The sequence below is a fragment of the Ursus arctos genome, unplaced genomic scaffold, assembly GCF_023065955.2.
Source record: "Ursus arctos isolate Adak ecotype North America unplaced genomic scaffold, UrsArc2.0 scaffold_12, whole genome shotgun sequence".
Classification (NCBI taxonomy): Eukaryota; Metazoa; Chordata; class Mammalia; order Carnivora; family Ursidae; genus Ursus; species Ursus arctos.
In genome coordinates this window covers 52,124,752-52,146,787 of record NW_026622786.1, presented here as the reverse complement: position 1 = coordinate 52,146,787, position 22,036 = coordinate 52,124,752, and the positions used below count along the sequence as shown (strand labels likewise).

The following is a 22,036-nucleotide window of genomic DNA, read 5'->3' as shown; positions in this document are numbered from 1 at the left end:
ATAATTTCCATTTCCAGTTTCATAAGGTTTGAAAAGCTCTGGCCTGTGGTCCAGATTGAATTATTCCCAAGCACACTAGAAGTCCTTGGAAATACCCAATCCCATTTCCTCACCAGGAGTTTAATCAGTATTCAGAAGTTGGAGCAATCTCCAAAAATGGCTGGGATAGACTTAACAAAGGCAAAATAAAGCAACAGCAGCAGCAACAAAGTCCTAACTACTTAGGCACTGGTATGCCTCAGCTGTGCATTTCGGTGGTCCTAACTGGGTCAGTTTTGACATGGGGCTAGGACTGAGTCCCTTTGGTGTCTCCTTCCCTTTTTCCCTTCAGACTTTTCCCAGTTAGATGCAGGGTTTCACACTAGCTTCTCCTTTGTGATAACCTTTTGGAATTATATTGGCAAAAATATCAATTTTTAAACAAACAGTTATCCTGGAGCATGAGGATAATCCCAAACTGGGTTACATCTCTTGGGGTTATAGAAATATAGGGTGAACTTGGGGCAGGATGATACATTTTAAAATTTGTGATTTCCAGAAGTAACATTCAAATTAATGTTCCTTTTCCCCAAATCTTTGATCTGGTGAGTGGTATAGTCAGCCAGAATCATGCTAGTTAAAATAGGAATATAAGTCTAAGATCTCTAATTCAGTAATTGAGAAGTGACTGAATTAGTTTATTCCCTTGAGGATGTTAGCGATTTTGGGGGAGCACTATATAGATTATGAGTATGAATGGGAGAGTTTGAGGTAATTATGAAAACTCTACAAGGGTTAATGAGTGTTTATAAAACAATATTAATGTTCCCAGTGTTAAACTTAATTTGTAAAAAACCACTCCATAATGTTCTTTTGTGGCAGTGCATTTTCACAGGGTCTTTTAAAACAAGTTCTTTTAATTCAAAGAATGACTTCAAATTTGTAAATTCAAGCCTCTTGGCAAGTCAGTGTGGGAGATATTTTGTGGTAGGTGTGACTTTGTTACTTTTCAAACAGCAAATACCAAATAAGCACCCATTTACTTCGTTTACTACAACTAAGCCTAGTTGATAATACTTCCTTTTTCTAAAAGAGAAAAATATCCAGAAACTTTATTAAGGAAACTATAGTGGTTGGCAGTTTAACTAAATGATATCCTTATTTCTGTTCTCTGGTACAAAGTCTCTTGCATAGCAGGTGAAATGTATACTCATGACTTGCTTTCCACATTGTCGGTACTTTCTTTACATGAGTATTTGGAACTAGTCTGACTCACAGTCGTAAGTTCTGGCTTTGAGTTTGTTTTTGAATCTCTTCAGGAAGACTTTGTGTATTCTGTTTCATTAACTTGTCTTTATGTCTTTTGAGAAAAAACTTTAAATACACCAAGCTTTCTCCTCAGCTTCTTATTAAAATAATAACCAGTTAGTAAATAGTGAAATGCTGGACATATTACAGAATATTTTAAACTCTGGAAAATTACAGATTGTTTTGTCTTCTTGTTATTGAATTGTGGTCCTACTAAATTTCAAATAGATGGTATTCTTGCCAACAAGCACAAGAAAATGTGATGATATCCCATTTCAGGTAGAAAAAGTGGGTCCCCTGAAAATTGTCAGGTGTGTTCATGCCCAAATTTCCTTCATCAAAATGTGGTCTTGTGTGGACAGGTAAACATAAATCACTAGAATATAGGTTTCTGTGAGCACAGACACTGTGCTTCCCTTTACTGTTGCATCCTTCTTAAGTAGCACAGTGAGAAACTATAATAAGGTCTTTTAAAACAAGTTCTTTTAATTCAAAGAATTATAAAGCTATATATAATATGTAAGAATATATAAAACTATCTAACTAGTCTATCCAGCTAGACTCTGAAACTTGAGTTAATTGTTCTCGTATGAACTAGGATAGGGATGGGTGGAGTGGGAGATAGAGAACTTTTGTTTGTTTAAACCTTTGGAGGTCTATTCCCAGATTCTCCTAAGTCTTTTCTGAAAGACTAGCAGGAAGGACATGTCTTTTTAGGGTCACAGAATGAATTTCAGGTGAGACACCTTGGCCCAGTGATAAGACTTCCATTCGTGTTAAGAGCAGAGAGTGACAGTTACATCTTTTGAACTCCACGTTGCTCTCCATGGGTATTTGCTGTGCTATGACATTTTCTGTCTTTGAGCCTGTATGAATGGCACATAGGCAGTGGCTCATTTGGGGCTCTCACTCCCAGCGGTACCAGGATCCACAGTCACTAAGAGATCTAGGAAAAATGAATAACCCTTATCAGTGTTATAGTACAATGTCTTTATCTTCTCACAAGTATTTCATTCATGTCAGCATTAGGGGACGTACTGAACGCATGCAGTTCGGTTCAGGGCTGGATAAAGTCTGCTCTTCTTTTTCTGAGCTCTTACATTTTACCAAAAAAAAAAAAAAAAAAAAAAAGAAAAAAAGAAACTTCAACTCTGAGAAGATCTTTTATGGGAACAGGGATAGTCAGTTATCCATAATTATCAACATCTTTCTGTCCTAAGATAGAAAATATTTTTACTTTAAAACACTAAACAAGAAAGTATATGCCTTAGTTAATATAGTTTCCCCACATGTTGCAGAATGATAACATTGATTTCTAAAATATATGTTCAATTATAAGCTTTCATTTTAGCAAGTTAAATAAAAAACAGAAAGAAAGGAAAAAAAGAAAAAAAAATTAAGGAATAGAAAGAAGATAGAAAGCCGTCTAATCCACATGCTGGTAACCTATAATGGGGACCCTAAAAATCACCAAGACTTCCAAGAGTTGGGAATTAACCACTCCGCCCACTTCTTGTTTTCTCTCAAGGTTTTGACATCAGTATCAGATTCTGGCTCTGAGATCATGAATCAGGACTGTATGAGTGGGTGACTTGATCATTTGGATTCTTCTTTCACTCTACATCATTTTAAACATTTGAATCTCATTCTCTGTTTCTTCTTTTTTCTTTCCCTGTGGTTCCTCCAGAATGTTAAAGATTATTTGGAATGTAGTTTGAGTAAATCCTACAGTTCCTCTAGTAACACACTTGGGATTGACCTCTGGAGAGGGAGAAGGTGTTGCTCCGGAAACTTACAGTTACCACCACTGTCCCAAAGACAGAGTGAGAGAGCAAGGACTCCCGAGGGAGATGGCATTTCCAGACCAACCACACTGCCTTTGACAACACTTCCCAGCATCGCTATTACAACTGTAAGCCAGGAGTGGTGAGTAGTTTTACAATTAAATGTCAAGTCTAAGTTTTACTTTCTGATTATTCCAACATAATTTCCTGTTACTAAAATGTTTGTTATTTGTGGCATAACTAAGGCTATTGACATTTTGAGAATTTGTTTTCCTTTGGGTAGCAAGAGGAGGCTTTTTACACAGTGGAGATATTTTCAGCCTGTTGATTGGAAGGAGCCTATTGAGGGAGGAATGAGATACATTTTTATTAATGTCAAGGGAAAACAAAATCACTGCCAATAATCTGATTTTTTAAAAATAACTATTCAGTGTGCATGAATATGCTTCCATTTAGAAAAGCACAATCCTATGAGAGTACCTAAAGGAATTATATATGTATATATGATAGGAGGTCTTCTTATTGCTCTGCTCTACATATAATTATTCCTAGCTTCTTCTTATTACAATACCACTTTACTAATCTCAGTTTGTGATTATGTATGAAATAAAATAAACACTTCATTATAAATCAAAAGAGGAATGAAAATTATACTGGGAGAGATGTTTGGACTGTTTTGCAGAGTCTATACTTGTAAAAAGAGGCTATTTTAATCTAGGGTTGAGAAGTTAATCAAGTACATATAATCTTATGACTGTGGTTAAAATCGTGCCGTGATGCTTCTTCAAACGTGTTTTATCGTATATTTAATAATCAGCATTTTCTTTTTTCTTTTTTTCTCTACGTAATTTTCAAATATTTTCCATGAATGGCCTGCTTACATAACATGGAGTTTTATCATTCAAATGAAAAAATATTTTCTCTATATTTTATATAATTTTAAATTGTAAAAATATGGTGCACTTTTTGTTTAAATCATGTGTTAAGGAGAAGGACTAAAAGTGTTCAGTCATTAAAATCTGATTTTTATGGTGTGCCATATACCCTTGCTCCATGCTGAGCTCTGCAGTGCTGATGAGTAGCCCAACAGATACCCATTGAATAATGCAGGGCATTTTTTAGTTTGTGGTTATCAAATACATTCGGAATTAGATCACTGAGACTCCAGCTATTCTAGTTATTGGCATGAAATGGTTCATCAGACAGTCTGGATATGATAGAGAAGCGTGGTAACACATTGTAGAGAGAATGGGTTAAAAACTTGAGAAGCACTGACTTACCATCTTCTGTTGAGCTGAATTAACATCAGAATAGTCATAGCCAATCAGGGAGAACTAAAATGGGCATATCACTCCCAGATCGCTTACTCAATTGCATAGCGTCTGTAATTAGTCTTGGTTATGCTTCTGCAGAATTGCAGATTTGGAGTTGTAAAGAATTCCACAGATTGATTTTTCAGCAAGTTGGCACTGGTATAGTTGTACCAGTTGTTACAATATTGAAATGCTTTCATACCAGTTGGTGAATGTATGCTTTCCTGAGTTCTCTGATTGCCCCTTGTACCATCCCAGACTTTTTTCCAGAAGTAAATTGCTCACAATCCAGCAGCTAAAGCGGTGATGACTGGCACAGCGGGGGTCTGGTTTTGGCAGGTGTTGATGACATACTTTTTAGAATAATAATCTGGATAAAATGTACCTTGCAAATTTTGAGTTTAACTCAAGGACACCTTGAAAGTTGTGGAATTGTCCTTCCCATAGAAGTATCAAATCCCGACTGACATTTGGGACATGCTTGTCTGTCTCTCTCAGTTGAGGGTATTAATCTATAAAGAGACAGTAATAATACTCACCTCATACGCTATTGTGAGGGTTAAATATGGTAATCTCTGTAAGATACCTATCTTAGTAAAAAGCACATGTTAGGTTATCAACAACGTTAGTTTCTCTCCTCCTATACGTTATCCGGTAAAGCCTTTTGAAAGCTAGAAACCATGTTTTAAGTATCAATGGCTTCATGCTGGGTGTCCATAGTTCAGATTGAAATGGAGGATTTAGCCATTATCCAGAGAATTTATGTTGTACAATTGGTAATACTACATATTAGTAATTCATTAATAACATGTCTTTCATTTCAATTACCTGGATACTTTTTAGTATATGAAAGAATATCAGTCATTGACTCTAAATTTATTTTTAAAAATAGGTAACTAAAAGCATTTCTATATATTCCTTAAAAATGCTGTCACTGGAGTACTGATAGTTGCAGACTGATAGAATCATTGGCTGGAGAATCTGATTGAAAGACATTTGATTAGAAGTGAGGAAGTAGAGCTCCAGCTATCATTATTGCCATTAACTTGATGCAAGTTCACAGATATAAGGGATACAGCCTATGACCATATGTGAGAAAGAATTATACTGACCACTTAGAGTACTGAGAATGTGGAATCAACCTCCATGTCTAAACTGGGGGTGAGCAAACTTTCTGCAAAAGGCCGGAGAGTAAATATGTTTGGCTTTGTGGGCTTTGCAGTCTCTGTCCTGACTATTCAACCCTTCTGTGGTAATGTGAAAGTCACTGTAGATAATGCATAATAAGGGGCGCCTGGGTGGCACAGCGGTTAAGCGTCTACCTTCACCTCAGGGCGTGATCCCGGCGTTACGGGATTGAGCCCCACATCAGGCTCCTCCACTATGAGCCTGCTTCTTCCTCTCCCACTCCCCCTGCTTGTGTTCCCTCTCTTGCTGGCTGTCTCTATCTCTGTCAAATAAATAAATAAAATCTTAAAAAAAAAAGATAATGCATAATAAATAAATGTAGCTGTGTCCCAGTAACACTTTATTTACACATATATGTAGTAGGCTGGATTTCACCTACTAGTCAGTTTGGCGACTCCTCATCTAGACTGAAAAAGATCTCTAGGACATGACTCCTGCTCTGATGATTGCTTTGACAGTTACCACTGGGTGAAACTGATCTTGAGTTCCTGGTTGGTATGGTAAGTGTGCCATATGTATAGGGCTGTGTGCTAGAGATCAGATTTTTAAAGCTAGTGAAGGACTTTGAGTGAGTGCAAATGAAAGGTGGTGCCCAGTATATATGAGGTTAAATAGAAAACCACTAATATAAATTTGGCCCTTGTTTGGGGAGAGCACATTGATGATAGGAGCTGGCCATCATGGCAGGCAAAAGGCCTGGAATATAAGAAGGGTGGTTTAATTTACCACAGAGAAAGAATGAATTAGAAAAGAGTTATGTCTATCTGGGTAGACATCCTTCCTTTTACCTTTTGGAGAAGTCATCATCCCACAGAAACCCAAATGGATAAACAGTGGAGAGATAGTACCTACTTTTCAAGTTGTGATGAAAATTAAAGAAGATGTGTATGATGCATAGAACATAGTAACCAGCACTTAGTGTTGTTTTGATGTTGTTGCCATCATTATTGTTGATGTTATAGTTATATATAGACTGAGTAGCCAGAATTATGCATTTTCTATTGTTGGGGATTCTGGGGGAGCTTCACCACCTGAGCTATTGGAACCAACTTGGAAATATGATAAAAAAGAAGTCAGATATGAAAATAAGATGTTATGTCTATTACTGATAAAGTTGATATTGGAATATATATCTGTGTCTGTGGGCAAGTGGGCTTCTTACACCGAACACCAGAATTACACAGACTTACCACCCCGTAACAGGAGATGCTGGACCTGGGCAGGCTCCCCTTCAGAGGGAGAACCTAGCCCTGTAAAATGTGTAGCAGGGAGGAGTTGTAGAAATCCTGCTCATCTGAGGAAGTAGGGGGGAAGGACTGAGTTGGGCATGCCCACCTTCTCCTTCTGGATACACCAACACAGATTAAATTATACCTTCTCCTTGAGGAAGACTGAGTAAGGAGCTAGAAGGAGGCTGGGACTCTTAAACTGGTGGCATTCCTGACACTTGGGAGGCACATCAAAGAATGGGAAAAACATGTTCTTCTCTACCATTCCCCCAGTTGTTTTCCTCTTCCTCTTAAGTCTGGGGTCCCACCAGGGATGTGGCTGTTCTTTAGCAGGACAGAGCAGGAGTATATCATCAGGACAGCGTGACTGCCATCTTTGTGAGCTTGTTTCTCCATTATCAGTCACCGCTTGAGTATGTAAAGATAATAAATCTGAAACCAAAGTTTCTTGCCCATGTAAATTAAAGGTCAAGAAAGTTAAGGCCTCAAATTTATTCACCTCATCTTCTTAATTTTCTAATTTTATTAGAGGGTTCTTGCAGCCTTTTGTAGGGTAAGAGCTTCCTAACCAGCATCAGCCTAAGTCATCTTCCACTGTAAAGGCTGTAGTTTTCTTTGGTTCCCATATAAGATGAATTAGTCCAGTACCACATCTCTAGTGTCTTCACATTTTAAATAGCTAAAGGAGTTTATTGATGACCACATTTATCAAAGTGGTGTCACTACAGCCAGATTTAGGAAATAAGCCAATACTCAGCCTTGGAAGTCGACAGTTAACTTTATAATTTTAATCTTCCTCCATGGGGATCTTAGAATACTTGACTTCCTTCAAGCCAGCACCTCCCTGTTGACAGTTTGTTTTTTTCTATTTTAATTATCTCTGTTTTTTTTTTTTTTTTACCCCATAGTACACTAGCATTATTTTTGCATTTAGTCTTTGACTTAGATTTAGATGTTTACCAATAGCTTTGTTTTTAGTTCCTTTTTGTATCTCAGACCCCCTGGGATCATTTGCTTATTTGCTTGAGGAAGTCCTCTGGAATTTATGTTAATTTTTTTCTTTGGCTGAAAATGTTTTTATTTTGCTTCCATTCTTGAAAGCATTTTTTTTTTCATTATGTAGCAGTTACTTTATTTCAACACTTTGTAACTATTTTCCCTTGTCTTTTGGCTTCCATTGCTATTGTTGGGAAATTGGCTGTAAATCTAATTGCTTTTCACTGTAAGTAATCTGCCCTTTTTTGTTTGTTTGTTTTTGAATTTCTGAAGTCCAACTTTGATGTGTCTGTGGGTGGGTTTTCTTTTATTTATCCTATATGGAATTTACTGGACTTCTTGAATATGTAAATTGGTGTTTTTCTCATGATATCTGGAATATACTTTTTCATTTTCTCTTCAAATATTTCCTGTGCCAACCTCTCTCTCCTCTGCTTTTGGACTGCTGATTAAATCTACTTCAGACCTACTTCTTTATTTTCCGCTTTTGACAATCTCTTCCATTAAAAAAAAATCATTTTGTCTTTTTGGGCTATATTTTTATAATTCTTTGATTTGCCTTCCAGTTTGCTAATTCTCTCTTCAACTATGTCTAGTTTTCTGTTAAACCTGTTATATTTTTTTCAATTTTGGTTATTATATTTTTTATTTTAGAATTTGTATTTATTCACTTTTAAAATATGTTAGATAATTTTATGTAGTTTTCTATTCTGTATGTATTAATTACCTATTGCTGCTTAATCAATAACGTCCCATACTTAGTAGGTTAAAGTAACATTTATTATCTCACATTTTCAGTGGAGCAGGAAACCATTTGTGGCTTAGCTGGGTGCTTCTGACTCAGCCTCTCCCAAGGCTGGAATTGAGTTATTGGCCAATGCTGCAGTCATTTCAAGGCTTGACTGGGTGGGGTCTGCTTCCATGCTCACTTGGTTATTGATAGGTTCAGGTCCTTATTGCCTATTGACTGGAATTATCAGTTTCTTGCCATGTGCACCTCTCCATAGGGTTGCTTATAACAATTTGCTTTTCCAGAGCAAGGACTTTTAGAGAGAGTGACAGACCAATAGAGGGTGAGCAAGATAGAAGTCAAAATCATTTTACAACTTAATCTCTTAAGTTACATCCCGTCACTTTTATGTATTATATTCATTAGGTCTAGCCCATGCACAAGGGAAGGGATTGTACAAGGGCATGAACACAAGGAAGTGGGCATCATTGGGGATCAATTTAAAGGCTGCCAACCACATTGCAGATATTTTCAAACTTTTAAAAATTTCTTTAAATATAATAAGAATAATTATTTTGCCCTTTTGGTCATTTAGATATCTGAAGTTTTTATAGGTTTGTTTTCTATTATCAGTGTTTTCTGATGGTTCTTTTTCATACTTAAAAAAAAAAAACCTTTTTATTAAAGTATAATGTTCATACAGAAATGATACATATAAGAGTGCACCTTGGTAAAACTCAGCATAACCACATAATTAGCACCCAAATCAAGAAACTGAACTGTATTAGCACCGCAGAAGCCGGCTTCTTTCTAGTCACTAATTTCTCCTTACTTCTAACAACACTTATTAGTAATGTTTTGTTCTTTTTATAAATGACAGAGCACACATGGGTCTGACTTCTTTCCCTCAGTGTTAGGTTTACAAAATGTGCTTAATTTTTTCTTTATCGTGTGCTGCTCATTGTCACTGAAACATTATTTGTATGCAAGTTTAAAGCAGAAGAAGAAGATGCGCTTAACTATGCAGAATTTGTGTTTGAGTCTACCAGGTCTATAGAGTCACTGGGACATTTCTAGAGTGATTTGAGTTTTGTTTTGTTTTGTTTTCCTTTCAACCATCCAGACTGATGCTCATAACCTATTAAGAACATTCCCCCTCTGCTTTACTTTTTTGTTTTTTGTTTTGTTTTTTCTATTTTACATTGACTGAGCAAATACTCCTCTGAAGTCCCGATCCTATGAAGTCCCCAAATTTAATTGGGGAAGACTCTCCTTTTAGAGTCGCCACCATGGGCATGTCTGAGCTTCAATTGCAGTTCCTCTTGACCCTCAAGAGTCACATTTGCTCTCTGTGGCAAATGTCCTTAGGGCAAAGGCAGCATTGGTGTTTATCTGGTAACTCTGGTGAGATGCTTTCTTTTAGATTTGGGCTTGCTATTTCCTTACTATCTGGTCACTTTGATGATATGAAGGAGGTAAAGAGATACTTATCCTTCTTTTTAAAGCAAAGGGTTAGTTGAAATAATCTAGTTCACTATTATCAGAAACCTTTCATAGCTACATGCTATGGATTTCTTAGACTCCTTCATCCCACATTTGTTTCATCTGTGAGATTTCCTTCCGTGCATTCTTGAATGCAAGCTTTTTTCATATTTCTGAAGGTTGTGCTCCAAGGGGGCTAATAAGGCCCCATTTCTTTGATTTAGGCTCCTGAATCTCAGATATTGAGATTCTCCAGAGAAACACAAACAATAAGATATCCAAAGATATATCTATATCCATATCTATATCTATATCTATATCTATATGGAAGAAATTTATTATAGGAATTGGCTCATGCACTCATGGAGACCAAAAAGTCCCGTGATGTGTCATCTGCAAGCTGGAGACCTAGGAAAGCCAGTAGTGTAATTCAGTCCAAGTCCAAAGATCTGAGGAAAGGAGAGCTGATGTTGTAAGTTCTAGTACAAGTCTAAAAGCTCAAGAATGGGGGAAGGGGTGTGATGGTGTAAGTCCTAGTTCCAGTCTAAAGGCCTAAGAACCAAGAGTACTGATGTCCAAGGACAGGAGGAAATGGATGTCCCAAGCAAAGAACAAATTTGCCCTTCATTCACCTTTTTGTTCTATTCAGTCCCTCAAATGAATGGACAGTGCCCACTTGCATTGGTGAGAGTGACCTTCCTTACCCGGTCTACCAATTCAAATGGTAATCATTTCCAGAAACACTCTCACAGACACACCCAGAAATATGTTTTACCAGCTTTCTGAGCATCCCTTAGTCCAGTCAAGTGGGCAGATACAATTAACCATTACAGCTTAGTATCTGAATATTCTTGACTTTGAGTAATAATGTTTCTTATGTTCTGTAAGAGACATTAATGCTGCTACTGTTTCATGTCCCTTTCATAAAAGACCATCTGAGTTTGTAATAGTCTAATCTGATTCTTATTTTAGTATCTTCTTTAGTGCGTATATACTGGGATTACTTTTTTAATTTTCTCTTTATTAGTTGATCTCTTTGTTATTTGTATTTAATATACCCCTAAATCATTGAATTCTGGATTTGATAAAAGCATCCATTGTAGAAGCAAATTTTTAATCTACCTGCATCTTTCCAGACTGCTTGATTCTACGCATGAGATTTTTTCCCCATCCACGTCTGGAATATATTAGTAAACAAATTGGCTCTTTTATAATATGCCTCATCTTTGCTCTGCTTTTCTTTCAAGTCTTAGTTCCATAACTTTTTTTTTTGAATGGGTGTTATTATCTCTTACGGCACAAGCAAAATCTGAAGGTCCATCTGCAATTAATTGTATCGCCTGAAAACCCACCTAGTAATTATTTTAGTATTTTTCAAATTTATAGTCTTTGGTGAATCTCCATGAATTCAAGATTTCTCTCTACACAGTTTTCTTCTTAGCCCTTAATATAGAATGAATTCAGGAAATTCAATCTAATGCTGCCTACATAGGCTTGGTATCAGCAGTAGAACCTTACAAGTGCTATGTAAACATGAAGAACTCTCCTGCATTGCAAATATTACGAAAATATTGAATGCTAGCAAATGGTATGCAAACACTTTTTCCCCCTTTGGCCAAACCTTTGCCCCAGTTTATACCTGTTTACAAAACACTTAGAGTCAGGATGAAGTAGAACCAGCCTCTACAAAAGTTCACATTTTTGCTGCAGGCAAATTCCTAGGTTTTCATGGCCAGCATCTGGCCAAGGCCTTCACAGTCTTCATGCCTTTTACTTGGACTTCAGTTTCTTAAGACTTAGCAATTACAGCCCTAACTCTTACGACAAAACAAAACAAAAGAAAACAGCACAACACAACTTTCTTCAGGTCTGTCTAGTTGCTATGTCCTGAATTCTGTTTGCGATGAGAATATACAAAAGAATAAGGCATCTTCTAGTTTAAGCACTGCTGTATAAAAAGCTTGGAAGTCATCATTCACATCTTTATAACAAGAAAAACTCTGAACAAACTGAGAATCAACAATTTTTGTTAGACCCAACAGAGAACTGAGGTCACAAAACCAACCACCACTTCAAAATCTAGAGAGATATAGATGAATCCAGAGAGTCACAGCTGAGATCTGCCTCCTTGGAGCAGAAGCCACTGGAGTCACATTGGTGGGGAAGCTTAAATAGTAGTTACAAGGGCATGCTGAAAGCTAAGTGTGGACTGGCAAGAGAATGTGAAACTCATGGAGGTTGCACTGTTAGGGGGCTTTACCTCCTGTAACCCCAACAATTTCTCATGGTAAAGAGCTAAGAAAGGCCATCCTTTGGCTCTGGCACAGGGAGAGGAAAAGTAACCATTGTGAAATATGCCTAGAGTGTTCTCCAGAACGTCCTACTCTTCAAGGGAAATTACTTTATTGGAGCCACATCCCACGTATGGGGAGGACATTTCTCCAACCCCAGGTCCTTTAGCCTGCCTATCTTATGTATGGGAGAAAAGCTAAGAAATTCTTATGACATAAGTCCACTGAAAGAGTGATGTTTAATCAAACAATTATGGAGTGCTTCCTCTCCCCAACCCCTTACCACCACACCAACATTCCTTCAAGATCAAAAGAATGGATTATAGCTTAAAAAGCTGCAAGTAACAGACTTTACGTAAGGAGGAGTTCTTAGGGAAGCTCATAGAAAGTAAGGGAGATGAAAAGAAAGACACTAGAGGAATTGGAAGTCTCTAGCATTTGTGTCTTCAGCAAACACTGAACACAGCTCAAACCCTACTCAGATTAAGACCAAACTTTACATTAAAGGCCTGCTTGCTTCAGTTTCTATTCACCGATACATCACGTTGGGCTTTTAATGACAACAACAAAATTACAAGATATGTTAAAAGCTTGAAAAAATAGTTTGAAGGGACAGTGCAAGAATCAGAATGAGACCCAGCTATGACAAATATATTGGAATTATCAGAAAGGGGATTTAAAGTGACTGTTGGAGGGGCACCTGGGTGGCTCAGTCAGTTGAGCATCCAGCTCTTGATTTTGGCTCAGGTCATGATTTCAGGGTCATGAGATTGAGCCCTGTGTCAGGCTCTGACCTGGGCATGGAACCTGCTTAAGAGTCTCTCCCTCTCCCTCTGCCCCCCCCCTTCTCTCTCTCTCTCTCTCTCTCTCTTTCTCTCAAATAAATAAATATATAAAGTGACTGTTGGATATAATAAGGGCTCTAATGGAAAAAGTAAACAACAATCAAGAGGTAAATAGTATAAAGCAGAGAAATGGAAACTCTAAGACAAAATAAAAAGGCAATGCTGGAAATAAAAATTTCTAGAGCAGTGTCAGGAATAACCAGCAATCCCTGTACCAAGGGATGAAAGATTACTCCAGACTTTGCTGTGAAAGAGAGGAGATGGCAAGGGGGTCAGCACTGTAGATACAGAAATCCTCAAGAAAAATTAGCAAATAAAATTCAGCAACATATAAAAAGAATTATATACCAAGGCCAACTGGGATTGATTCCAGGTATGCAACTTTGGGGTTGAATGGTGGGAATTGGTGATGAGTTAAATGTGGATTAGGAGCAAGGAGAAGAGGCTATGAACACATAGTGGTTTCTAGCTTGTTCACCTGGATGAATGGTAGTGCCATGAACAAGGACAAAAAAGTAGGGATGGGGAGGATAAGCTAAGAAGTGAAGGATGTGGGTTTAGTTTTGAATGGGGTGAGTTTAGAGTACTCCAGACACATACTAAGTGGACGTTGTCTGGGAACAGTTCAAAATGTGTGTCTGTACTATAGTTTGGAGATCATAAATGTACAAGTGATAGTGAAGGGATGGAATGAGTGCGATTGCCCACACCAAGTATGCAGAGATTAATCAACACCAATTCCACCTTGAACTAGGGATATAGCCCCAAGGCATAATATTAACAATGGGATGAAATAAGAGCAAAGGAGGATCCAGGGAGCAGGCAGAAAATGAACAATCAGAGAAATAGTAAGAGAACTAGAATAGAGAATTATTACAGAAGACAGAGAACTTAGGCCATTGGGAAGGTTTGATTATCAAAGACAGAAGTTGCACAGAGTATGAGTAAGATGAGTACTGAGCAAAGGCCATCTGTTAGTTCAATTTAGTAGACACCAGTAACGGTAGTGAGAGCAGTGTTAGTAGAGTTCAAGTCAGAATACACTGTATTTAAGGATGAACTGGGAGGCAGGGGGCAGAGAGGAATATACAGCAATGCACTGGTAATGTTGTGGTTCAACTGGGTGGGTACATAGGTTCCTTTGTATAACAAAGGATGTTATATTAAAAGTGATATTAGGGGACAAATTACAGCTTTAAGAAAGCACAAGTTAGAGCTGAGGAAGAAAGGATAGCAATAAAATATGACTCTTGAGATTTTCATTAGTGAAAGGAAAGAGTGAGAATGAAAGCTGATTGGGGTAGACTTGATGAAAGAGAAGTGCTGCAATGTGGAGACTTACCTATGCTAAATGGAAGGAACCAGTAGATGGAGACATCAAAGATAAGAGAGATAGGCAATGGTTGATATAGAATATGCTAGGGGGAGCACGGGGGTGGGGGTGGGGGGTGGGGATGAACTTTAGACAAGATTAGAAATCTCTTCTTTTGAGATGTGTAAATCCAAGGCAGAAAAGAATGAATATTTTGGAAGTGAGAAGAAGAGAAGTAGGAGAAAACTCATTTCCAAAGTTGCCACCGTCATTGGTTGTCAAATATTAGAGTGCATCAGAATTCCCTGTGATGAGGGAACAGAAGGCAAGCTGAGGACAAAGCAGAAACTGACGCCCTGCAACCCGCCCCCTCCCCGCCCCTGCCATGGGATGTACGTGACATTCCTCAGGCACCCCTGGCTGCCCAAAAGCTAAGGAAAAGAAAAACAATGGTTAACTAACAGAGATCACAGTCCTGCAAGACCTGAGTCTCCCTCAGTTTACACATGTCCTAGTGATTTACAAGGAAGAAGCTTTCTTATCAATAGCCTAACTTCCAGAGAACCATAATTCAGTTTCCTGGAGCCCTAACATTACCATCCCCTCCATAAAATTGAGGAGGCTGAGGCAGAAGGAAATGTAAATAAAATGGAATTTCTTTTAAACCTGAAGCCCATTACAAGGATTTGTGATTATTCCTCCGGCAGACTCCCAACTGTCTTCGTGTTAGTGCTTCATTAGAGGGAGGGACAGCCTTGGCCTGACAATAGCAAGGCCTCCAATATCCTGTGAGTCTTCTTTAACATATGAAAGTACTTTCTCAACCTCCCTTTTTCCTCACCTCCTCCAACCCCATGGTATATAATCAGCTACCTCTCACAGCCCGGAGCAGCAGCTCTTTCTGCCCATGGGTCCTGTCCTCGTGCTTTAATAAACCACCAATTTTGCACCAAAGACGTCTCAAGAATTCTTTCTTGGTTGTCGGCTCCGGACTCCACCCCACTGAACCTCACCTGTATTCCACAACCTCATCCTCTGGAAGGCTTGTTGAGAACCAGATTGCTGGGCCCCGCCTTAGAACTGAGAGGTCTGGGATAGGGCTGAGAATATGTGGTTCTAACCTGTTCCCAGAGGAAGTTTATGGAACCAAGCTGGGTACCACAATTTTGAGAATTCTGGCCCAGTTTTTCTCAATGAGGTAGGAGGTTAGTTCGTCTGCTAAGAGTAAGAGGAAGTGGACCTTCCACTTTCCTTTCAACCAAAGGCATACATTGTTCCAGATCACCAAGCGTGAGTTTTTTATCTGGGGACATTTCTTTTTTCTATGCCAAGCCAACTGACCTGTGGTGGAATTAGGTATTAGGTAACAGTATTGCTTTAAGAATGCTTACGTCTTAATGATGCCATGAAAATATTGTCAGGTGCACTTTTAGTTGGATCGGAGGAAGGGTCAGAGATTTAAAAAAAAAAAAAAAAGGAGGGAATCTTGTTTTCGAGTTTTCCTCATGATACACTTTTTCTTAAGAAACAGCCTGGCTTCTCCAGTGTTATTCCCTCAAAGAAGATTATAAATATCAGTTTGCTTGTCTCCCATCTCTGTTTGCCTGAAGGCTGTGCTTTGCTTCTGTAAATGTTTCAGTTGTGAACAGGATCATTCTATTTGGACATCTTTAAATGAGGTGTGGTGTCCTCCATGTTCACTGTCCCAGCTTTTACCTCCACTGGGGAGAGCGGTGCCATTTTCTCTGTGCTGGGTGAGGGCTAGAAGCAATTTCAAATGTTCTCATTATCACAGAGGGGGAAAGTGGTCAGTCAGCTGCGGTGGTGACTCAGAAACATGGAATGTGCTTTATTGTTCCTACAATGTGTCACAAGTTTGCAGTCTGATGAGGTTTTCAATAAAAATATTTTACACTTTTGAGCTGCTCTCAACTACAGATCCTAAAGCCCTGTTTTAGAGATCAGAATACCCACAGATGCTGTGTGCAAATGCCAGAGATTCAACAAAAGCTGGTGCGAGGATGGGGAATTGATGACACACATCTGTTTAGCTCCTACTAGGCTTTACCACCCACTGACGTTTTTTGGCTCCAGAAACGGTATTTGTGACTATGCACAAGTCAACAATTCACAAAGCACCCCCTGCCCCAGGGTCCCCATCTCAGGTATGTGAGATAATGGATGACGGTATTTAAAATCAAAAGTCATCCTTGCCACTCATCATTGCTTATATATTCTGTTATCAGATCAAAATTCTATTGGAAGATGGAAAGTGTGGGTTTTATGTAGAAAGTACTTAGGATCTAGCCTGTATGATTATATAATTGGTGTAATACTTTATAGTATAGACAATATTCTCACTATCATACATTAGAGTATATAATGTCCTTTCCAACTCCTATTTTATTTAGATTTCATTCCACAACAACCCTGTGAGGTGGGCATTATTTCTGAAGGTAAAACAAAAACAAAAAATGACTTCAAATAAAGTATAATCATTGGAAAAAAGGGTTTCATACTCAGAAAGAATTTATTTTTGATGTTTGATGGCTGACAGCTTTCAATTCCCCACCTCTCTCCTTTGTCTCACATCTAGGAAAGATAAAAAAAATATACACCCACCCCCTTAACCATAATAAATCCCTAAGCCACTTTCTACCTCCTTCTCAACTTTGTTTCATGGTAGGTAGAACCTGAGCTCTTCTCCTTGGGGAATCCTTTTGCTCTTTGCTCTGTGAATAGTAAACTTTATTTCATAGTTGTTATTCCTACGTGTCATTCACCCTGACATCCATAAATTCCCGGGCAGGAGCAGCCCAACATCCAGCAGGGGATGCTAGGTGCCCAGATAAAACAGGTTTCTTAGTGTTGGATAAGGTAATGGTGCTTTATTCCTTCAAACACGTGGTCCTTGCAGACAGCAACAATAAAGTATAGTGTTTAACTCATGGCTAAGAACTGAAAGATGAACAAGACATGGTCTCTGTTCTTCCCTTCAGTAGGAATAGCCCACAGAAGAGAAAGATGTTACGTTAAAAAAATCACAAAATAATGTCATTGGTGGTATGTACAAGACTGCGGGAATGCAGAAGAGTGAATGGCTCTTCTTCCTGGTTTGGGCAGTATATATGTAGCGACATAAAAGCATGAAAGAGAATGGAATGTTGAAAGAACTATATTCAGCTTTATTTGGCAGGAGAAAGGGGTGAGGGAGGTGAGATGCTGTTGGCCAAGGCCCTTGAAGGCTCTGCTGGTAAATTATCCTGAGGGTATCGGTGAGCTATTGAAGCGCTTTAAGAAAAGAAATAAAAGAGACTGTTCCTATTTTAAACGGTTAGCTTTGATGGCAGTGTGGAAGATAGATTTGCGTGGAGACAGAATAGTAATTTAGAAGGACACAGCTTATGTCCAACGAGTGGTGATGGATGAGGGAGCAAAAGGCAAGCTGAGGACAAAGCACAAACTGACCACCCCCCCAGGTGGGATTTTTGTGAAATTCCTCAGGCACTCCTGGCAGCCGAAAAGCTAAGGGAAAGAAAAACAAATGGTTATCATATGGAGATCGCAGTCCTGCGGGGCAGGAGACCCCTTCCGTTTGTACATGTCTTAGTGATTTTTTTAAAAATATTTTTTATTATATTATGTTAGTCACCATACGGTACATCCCTGGTTTTTGATGTAAAGTTCGATGATTCATTAGTTGCGTATAACACCCAGTGCACCGTGCAATACGTGCCCTCCTTGCTACCCATCACCAGCCTATCCCATTCCCCCACCCCCCTCCCCTCCGAAGCCCTCAGTTTGTTTCTCAGAGTCCATAGTCAAATGTCTTAGTGATTTACAAGAAAAAAAGCATTCTTATCAATAGCCTAACTTCCAGAAAGAAATGTAGATAAAGATGTCCTTATAACCTGCAGCCCATTGACAGATACTTGAGGCAGGCAGAGTATAAAGTTCCTCCCGGAAGCTCTGAACTGTCTTAATGTTAATGCTTTGCTAGAGGGAAAAACAGCTTTAGTTTGATTGTTATTGCAAGGCCTCAGATATCCCGTGAGTCTTCGTTAGCATATGAAAATCCTTTTGGAACTTCTCTTTTCTTTACCTTACCCAGCCCCAAAGTATATAATCAGTCACTCCTCACAACCCCGGGACAGCAGCTCTTTCTGTCAAGGGTCCTGTCCTCCTGCTTTAATAAAACCACCATCCTGCACCAAAGACTTCTCAAAAATTCTTTCTTGGTTGATGTCTCCTGACTTCACCCCACCAAACCTCACCTACATTCAAAAACTACATCAGTGATAATGCCTGAGTCAGGACAAAGGCAAGGCAAATGGTCAGAGGAAGACGAATGTACCAGGTACTGTTCTAGGAGGTGGGGTATAATGGAAAAAAGGACAGAAATTCTGTGTTTATGAAGTTTGCATTCTAATGGATATAGGAGAGAGAATGCCCTAATATCCATTCTTCTTTCCAGCAGTAAGAAAACTCTGGAGTTGTAACTGAGCACATGGCCACCCAGGAAATAGACCACTTTTCAGCCTTTCTTGCAGGTGGAACCTAGGTTCTGGCCAGAACATGCCTTGAAATTAAGAGCCATTCTTCTCCTTCCACTCTCCCCTTTTCTGGTAGCTGGAATGGCCGTGCAGTGGTGGGATTTCTTGCACCTTGTGGCCCAGGTGAGACCACAGGGCTGATGACGTGGCAAAACCAAAGGGCCCTGAGCATGTGACAAGGTCATGGAAGTGGCCACACTAGAGTGGGTTTGAATGTGAATTAAATACAATTCTATTGTTTTGGGCTTCTGTCTGCTACAGCAGCTGATACAATATAAGTAATACTGGGAGATGATTATAGTGGAGGTTTACATAAAGAGGGTGCCCAGATTATGACTCCCACAAAGCAGTCATCTAAAAGTATGGGTAAATTATATACAAGTGTGTTGTATACAGCTGAATCTGTTAAGCTTAACATATTACCCAAAATAAGTCCTAGCTGTACTTTGCATGCAAGGAAGAGGTTTACTAAATGCCCAAGCTAGCCAGTCACTTGCCCCTCAGACAAGAGAGACCTACTTGTGCAAGGAATTTACACTTGGGTGTGCCAGCCAGTGTGATGAAAGGGAGACTGGGAGCTGAGTATCTCTTCATTATGTCTTCTTCTCATTTGATGTACTTCATTATGTCATCTTATTATCTGTTCTGCTTATGAATCCTATCTCAAGTAAATTGGTTAATTAATAGATAAAGGCATGAGTCTGTTTATTGAAGTGCAAGCTAATTACAGTAGTGATTATAATAATTAACAGAAACCTATAGGCTGAAACAGTTGTGGGGAAGGAAGCAAACAGGGTAATCTGACTTTTAAAAAGTAGTGTTTTGGATATGGGTACTGTGAATTGTAGGGGTAGAGTGGAAGCAGAGACTATTGCAGGACGGTGATTTGAAACAGGATGACACCAGAATGGATGTAGAGAAGTGAAAGAATTTGTGTTGTTTAGAAGGAGAATGATAGGACTTGCTGCAGAATACATGTAGAGGTCTGGGATAGGGAGAAATCGAAACCCAATGCTATGCTTTTGGCTTGAGCAGCTGGGTAAATAGTGGTGCCATTTGTTGAAATTGGAAACAACTGGAGAAAAATTTGGCTGGGGGCGGGGGATGGGGGGGGCGTAAACCAAAAAACCTATTTTATTTCCGGAGAACTTGGGCAAAAGTTTCCAAGGGATCTCTTATGCTCCATTGGTTCCATAGCCAAGTCAGGCTCTTAAATTGGTTATAGCAGTTGTGAGCCATCGAAGAGGCTGGCCCTGGGTGCAATCAGGGGAGTGTTAAACTCTAACAGCACATCATTAGTCTACTCTTTGTTACCTTGACCAAGAATCAGTATTACCTGACTTCCAGCTGTCCCTGAGGATGAGCAAGGAACTCTTTAGTTCAGCTGTAATGTAACTCTCTCTTATACATTCCACCCAACTGACTCTTGGTCAAGGCTTCTCAATTATACATTGCTCATTATCATTCTTTTTCCTGAATCTTTTGCGCCATTTATGGAACAACAACAAAGCAAAAATACAAATACTAAGATATGAATTATTTGTTTCATCCAATAGAGTATAGGTATTGCTTTAAGGAAATATTTAAGTTTTCCAAATAGCTAGCACAGATGTTTGTAATCATGCACATATTCATCAAGCCTTTTACTTCTGTTCATCACCAAAATGTGAATTTCATCTAAGGTATCAACAGATTGAGTAATATAAAGATTAATTGATTGTCAAGTAAACCTAGTTCCTCCTCTGGCCGATCAGCTTCCATTGAAAGAACAACATGTGGGGGTTTTAATTTAATTTCCCAATACACTTGATCATTGATATCAGTGTTATGATAGTTTTTTTTTTTTAAAAATCAAATTATTTTTACTAATTACTTCATTGTTGTACCAAATAGTAGTTACATTATGAATTAGGCTAAGATCATTACAGAATGTCAGTTAGAATTAACTTCCCGGCAAGAGTGGCCCTTGCTTACGTAACAGATTGTCATGAATAGGAGTATAAATTTAAGGGCCAGATCTCAGTAAGTTCTGATTTCAAGGCTTTTACTGACATAACCACATGTGCCCCATTTCATACTATAAGATTGCACTGATTGCCTTTTGTTTTAAGTGATACCTATTTTCCCCTAATCTGTAAAATTCTAGTTAATTGTTCTACATTTCCAAGTCCAACCAACTGCACTATTTGATTTTTTGTTATGCATAGGGACTCGGCAGTTAGTGAGCACCTAAACAAACTATGTTCACCATTTAAGAATTTATTCCTTGTACTTTTGCTACCAACACCCTGGATGAGTCCTTTAGATACTTCTGCTTCCATCTGAAGGAACATACTTAACAGTCCCTCTTTGGTTAGCATGCGTGCTGCTTCCCATATTTGTACCCTCGTAGGTTAACTATCTGTTAAGTTTTTATCCATTTTTATAAAGCTGTGTTATCTGTCCAGGTCACTTGCTGTTCTTTTCCTTATTCCTGAAACAGCATTCCTTTTAAGCAGCAACTAAAGGCCAATATATCTTTTTCCTTAGGATGACTCTTTGTATTGTGGTCAAATTTGACTTGTCTTATAACTTAGATCTGTGCCAGCTTTCCCAGTATTCATTTAGAGCATTTTGGCCAGTGCTAGCTCCTTGAACAAACGTGTTATTATCATAGAATGTGTATTGCTTAACTACAGGTTGAATATGTGTTTTGGAAGCAACAATGTTGCATACCCCATGTAGGTACTAGTAATCACCAAATATATTTTGTTTGAGTATGTGCATTTTTAGGTGGAGGTCCAATACATTATTAGATTTTTGAAATGTTAAGAATTACTTCTCAGATAATTCCTTTACTGCTTATATTGATATTATGCCTGTTACTCAGTGGATCGATCACTCATTCCTCAAGTATTTATTGCCATGTTATTTTCCAAGATTGTGAGTATAGGAGGAACATATTTATGTGAAAAAAAAAAATGATGGCCTTGGGGCATTGTCAAGCAATGGGAAATATTAGTCTTAACTCAGGAGCAAGATTAGGT

At 38.6% G+C, this 22,036-nt stretch overlaps 1 protein-coding gene across 2 annotated transcripts in view; it reads left to right on the top strand.

Moving 5' to 3' along the window:
* The window catches only part of PDE4B (phosphodiesterase 4B), a 521,515-nt gene that overhangs the window by 102,510 nt on the left and 396,969 nt on the right, over positions 1-22,036 (top strand). For both annotated transcript variants that reach the window (XM_044383764.3, XM_057310592.1), the window contains exon 3: positions 2,975-3,213. In XM_044383764.3, the coding sequence (XP_044239699.1) occupies positions 2,975-3,213 (239 nt within the window). The remainder of the gene's footprint in view (positions 1-2,974; positions 3,214-22,036) is intronic.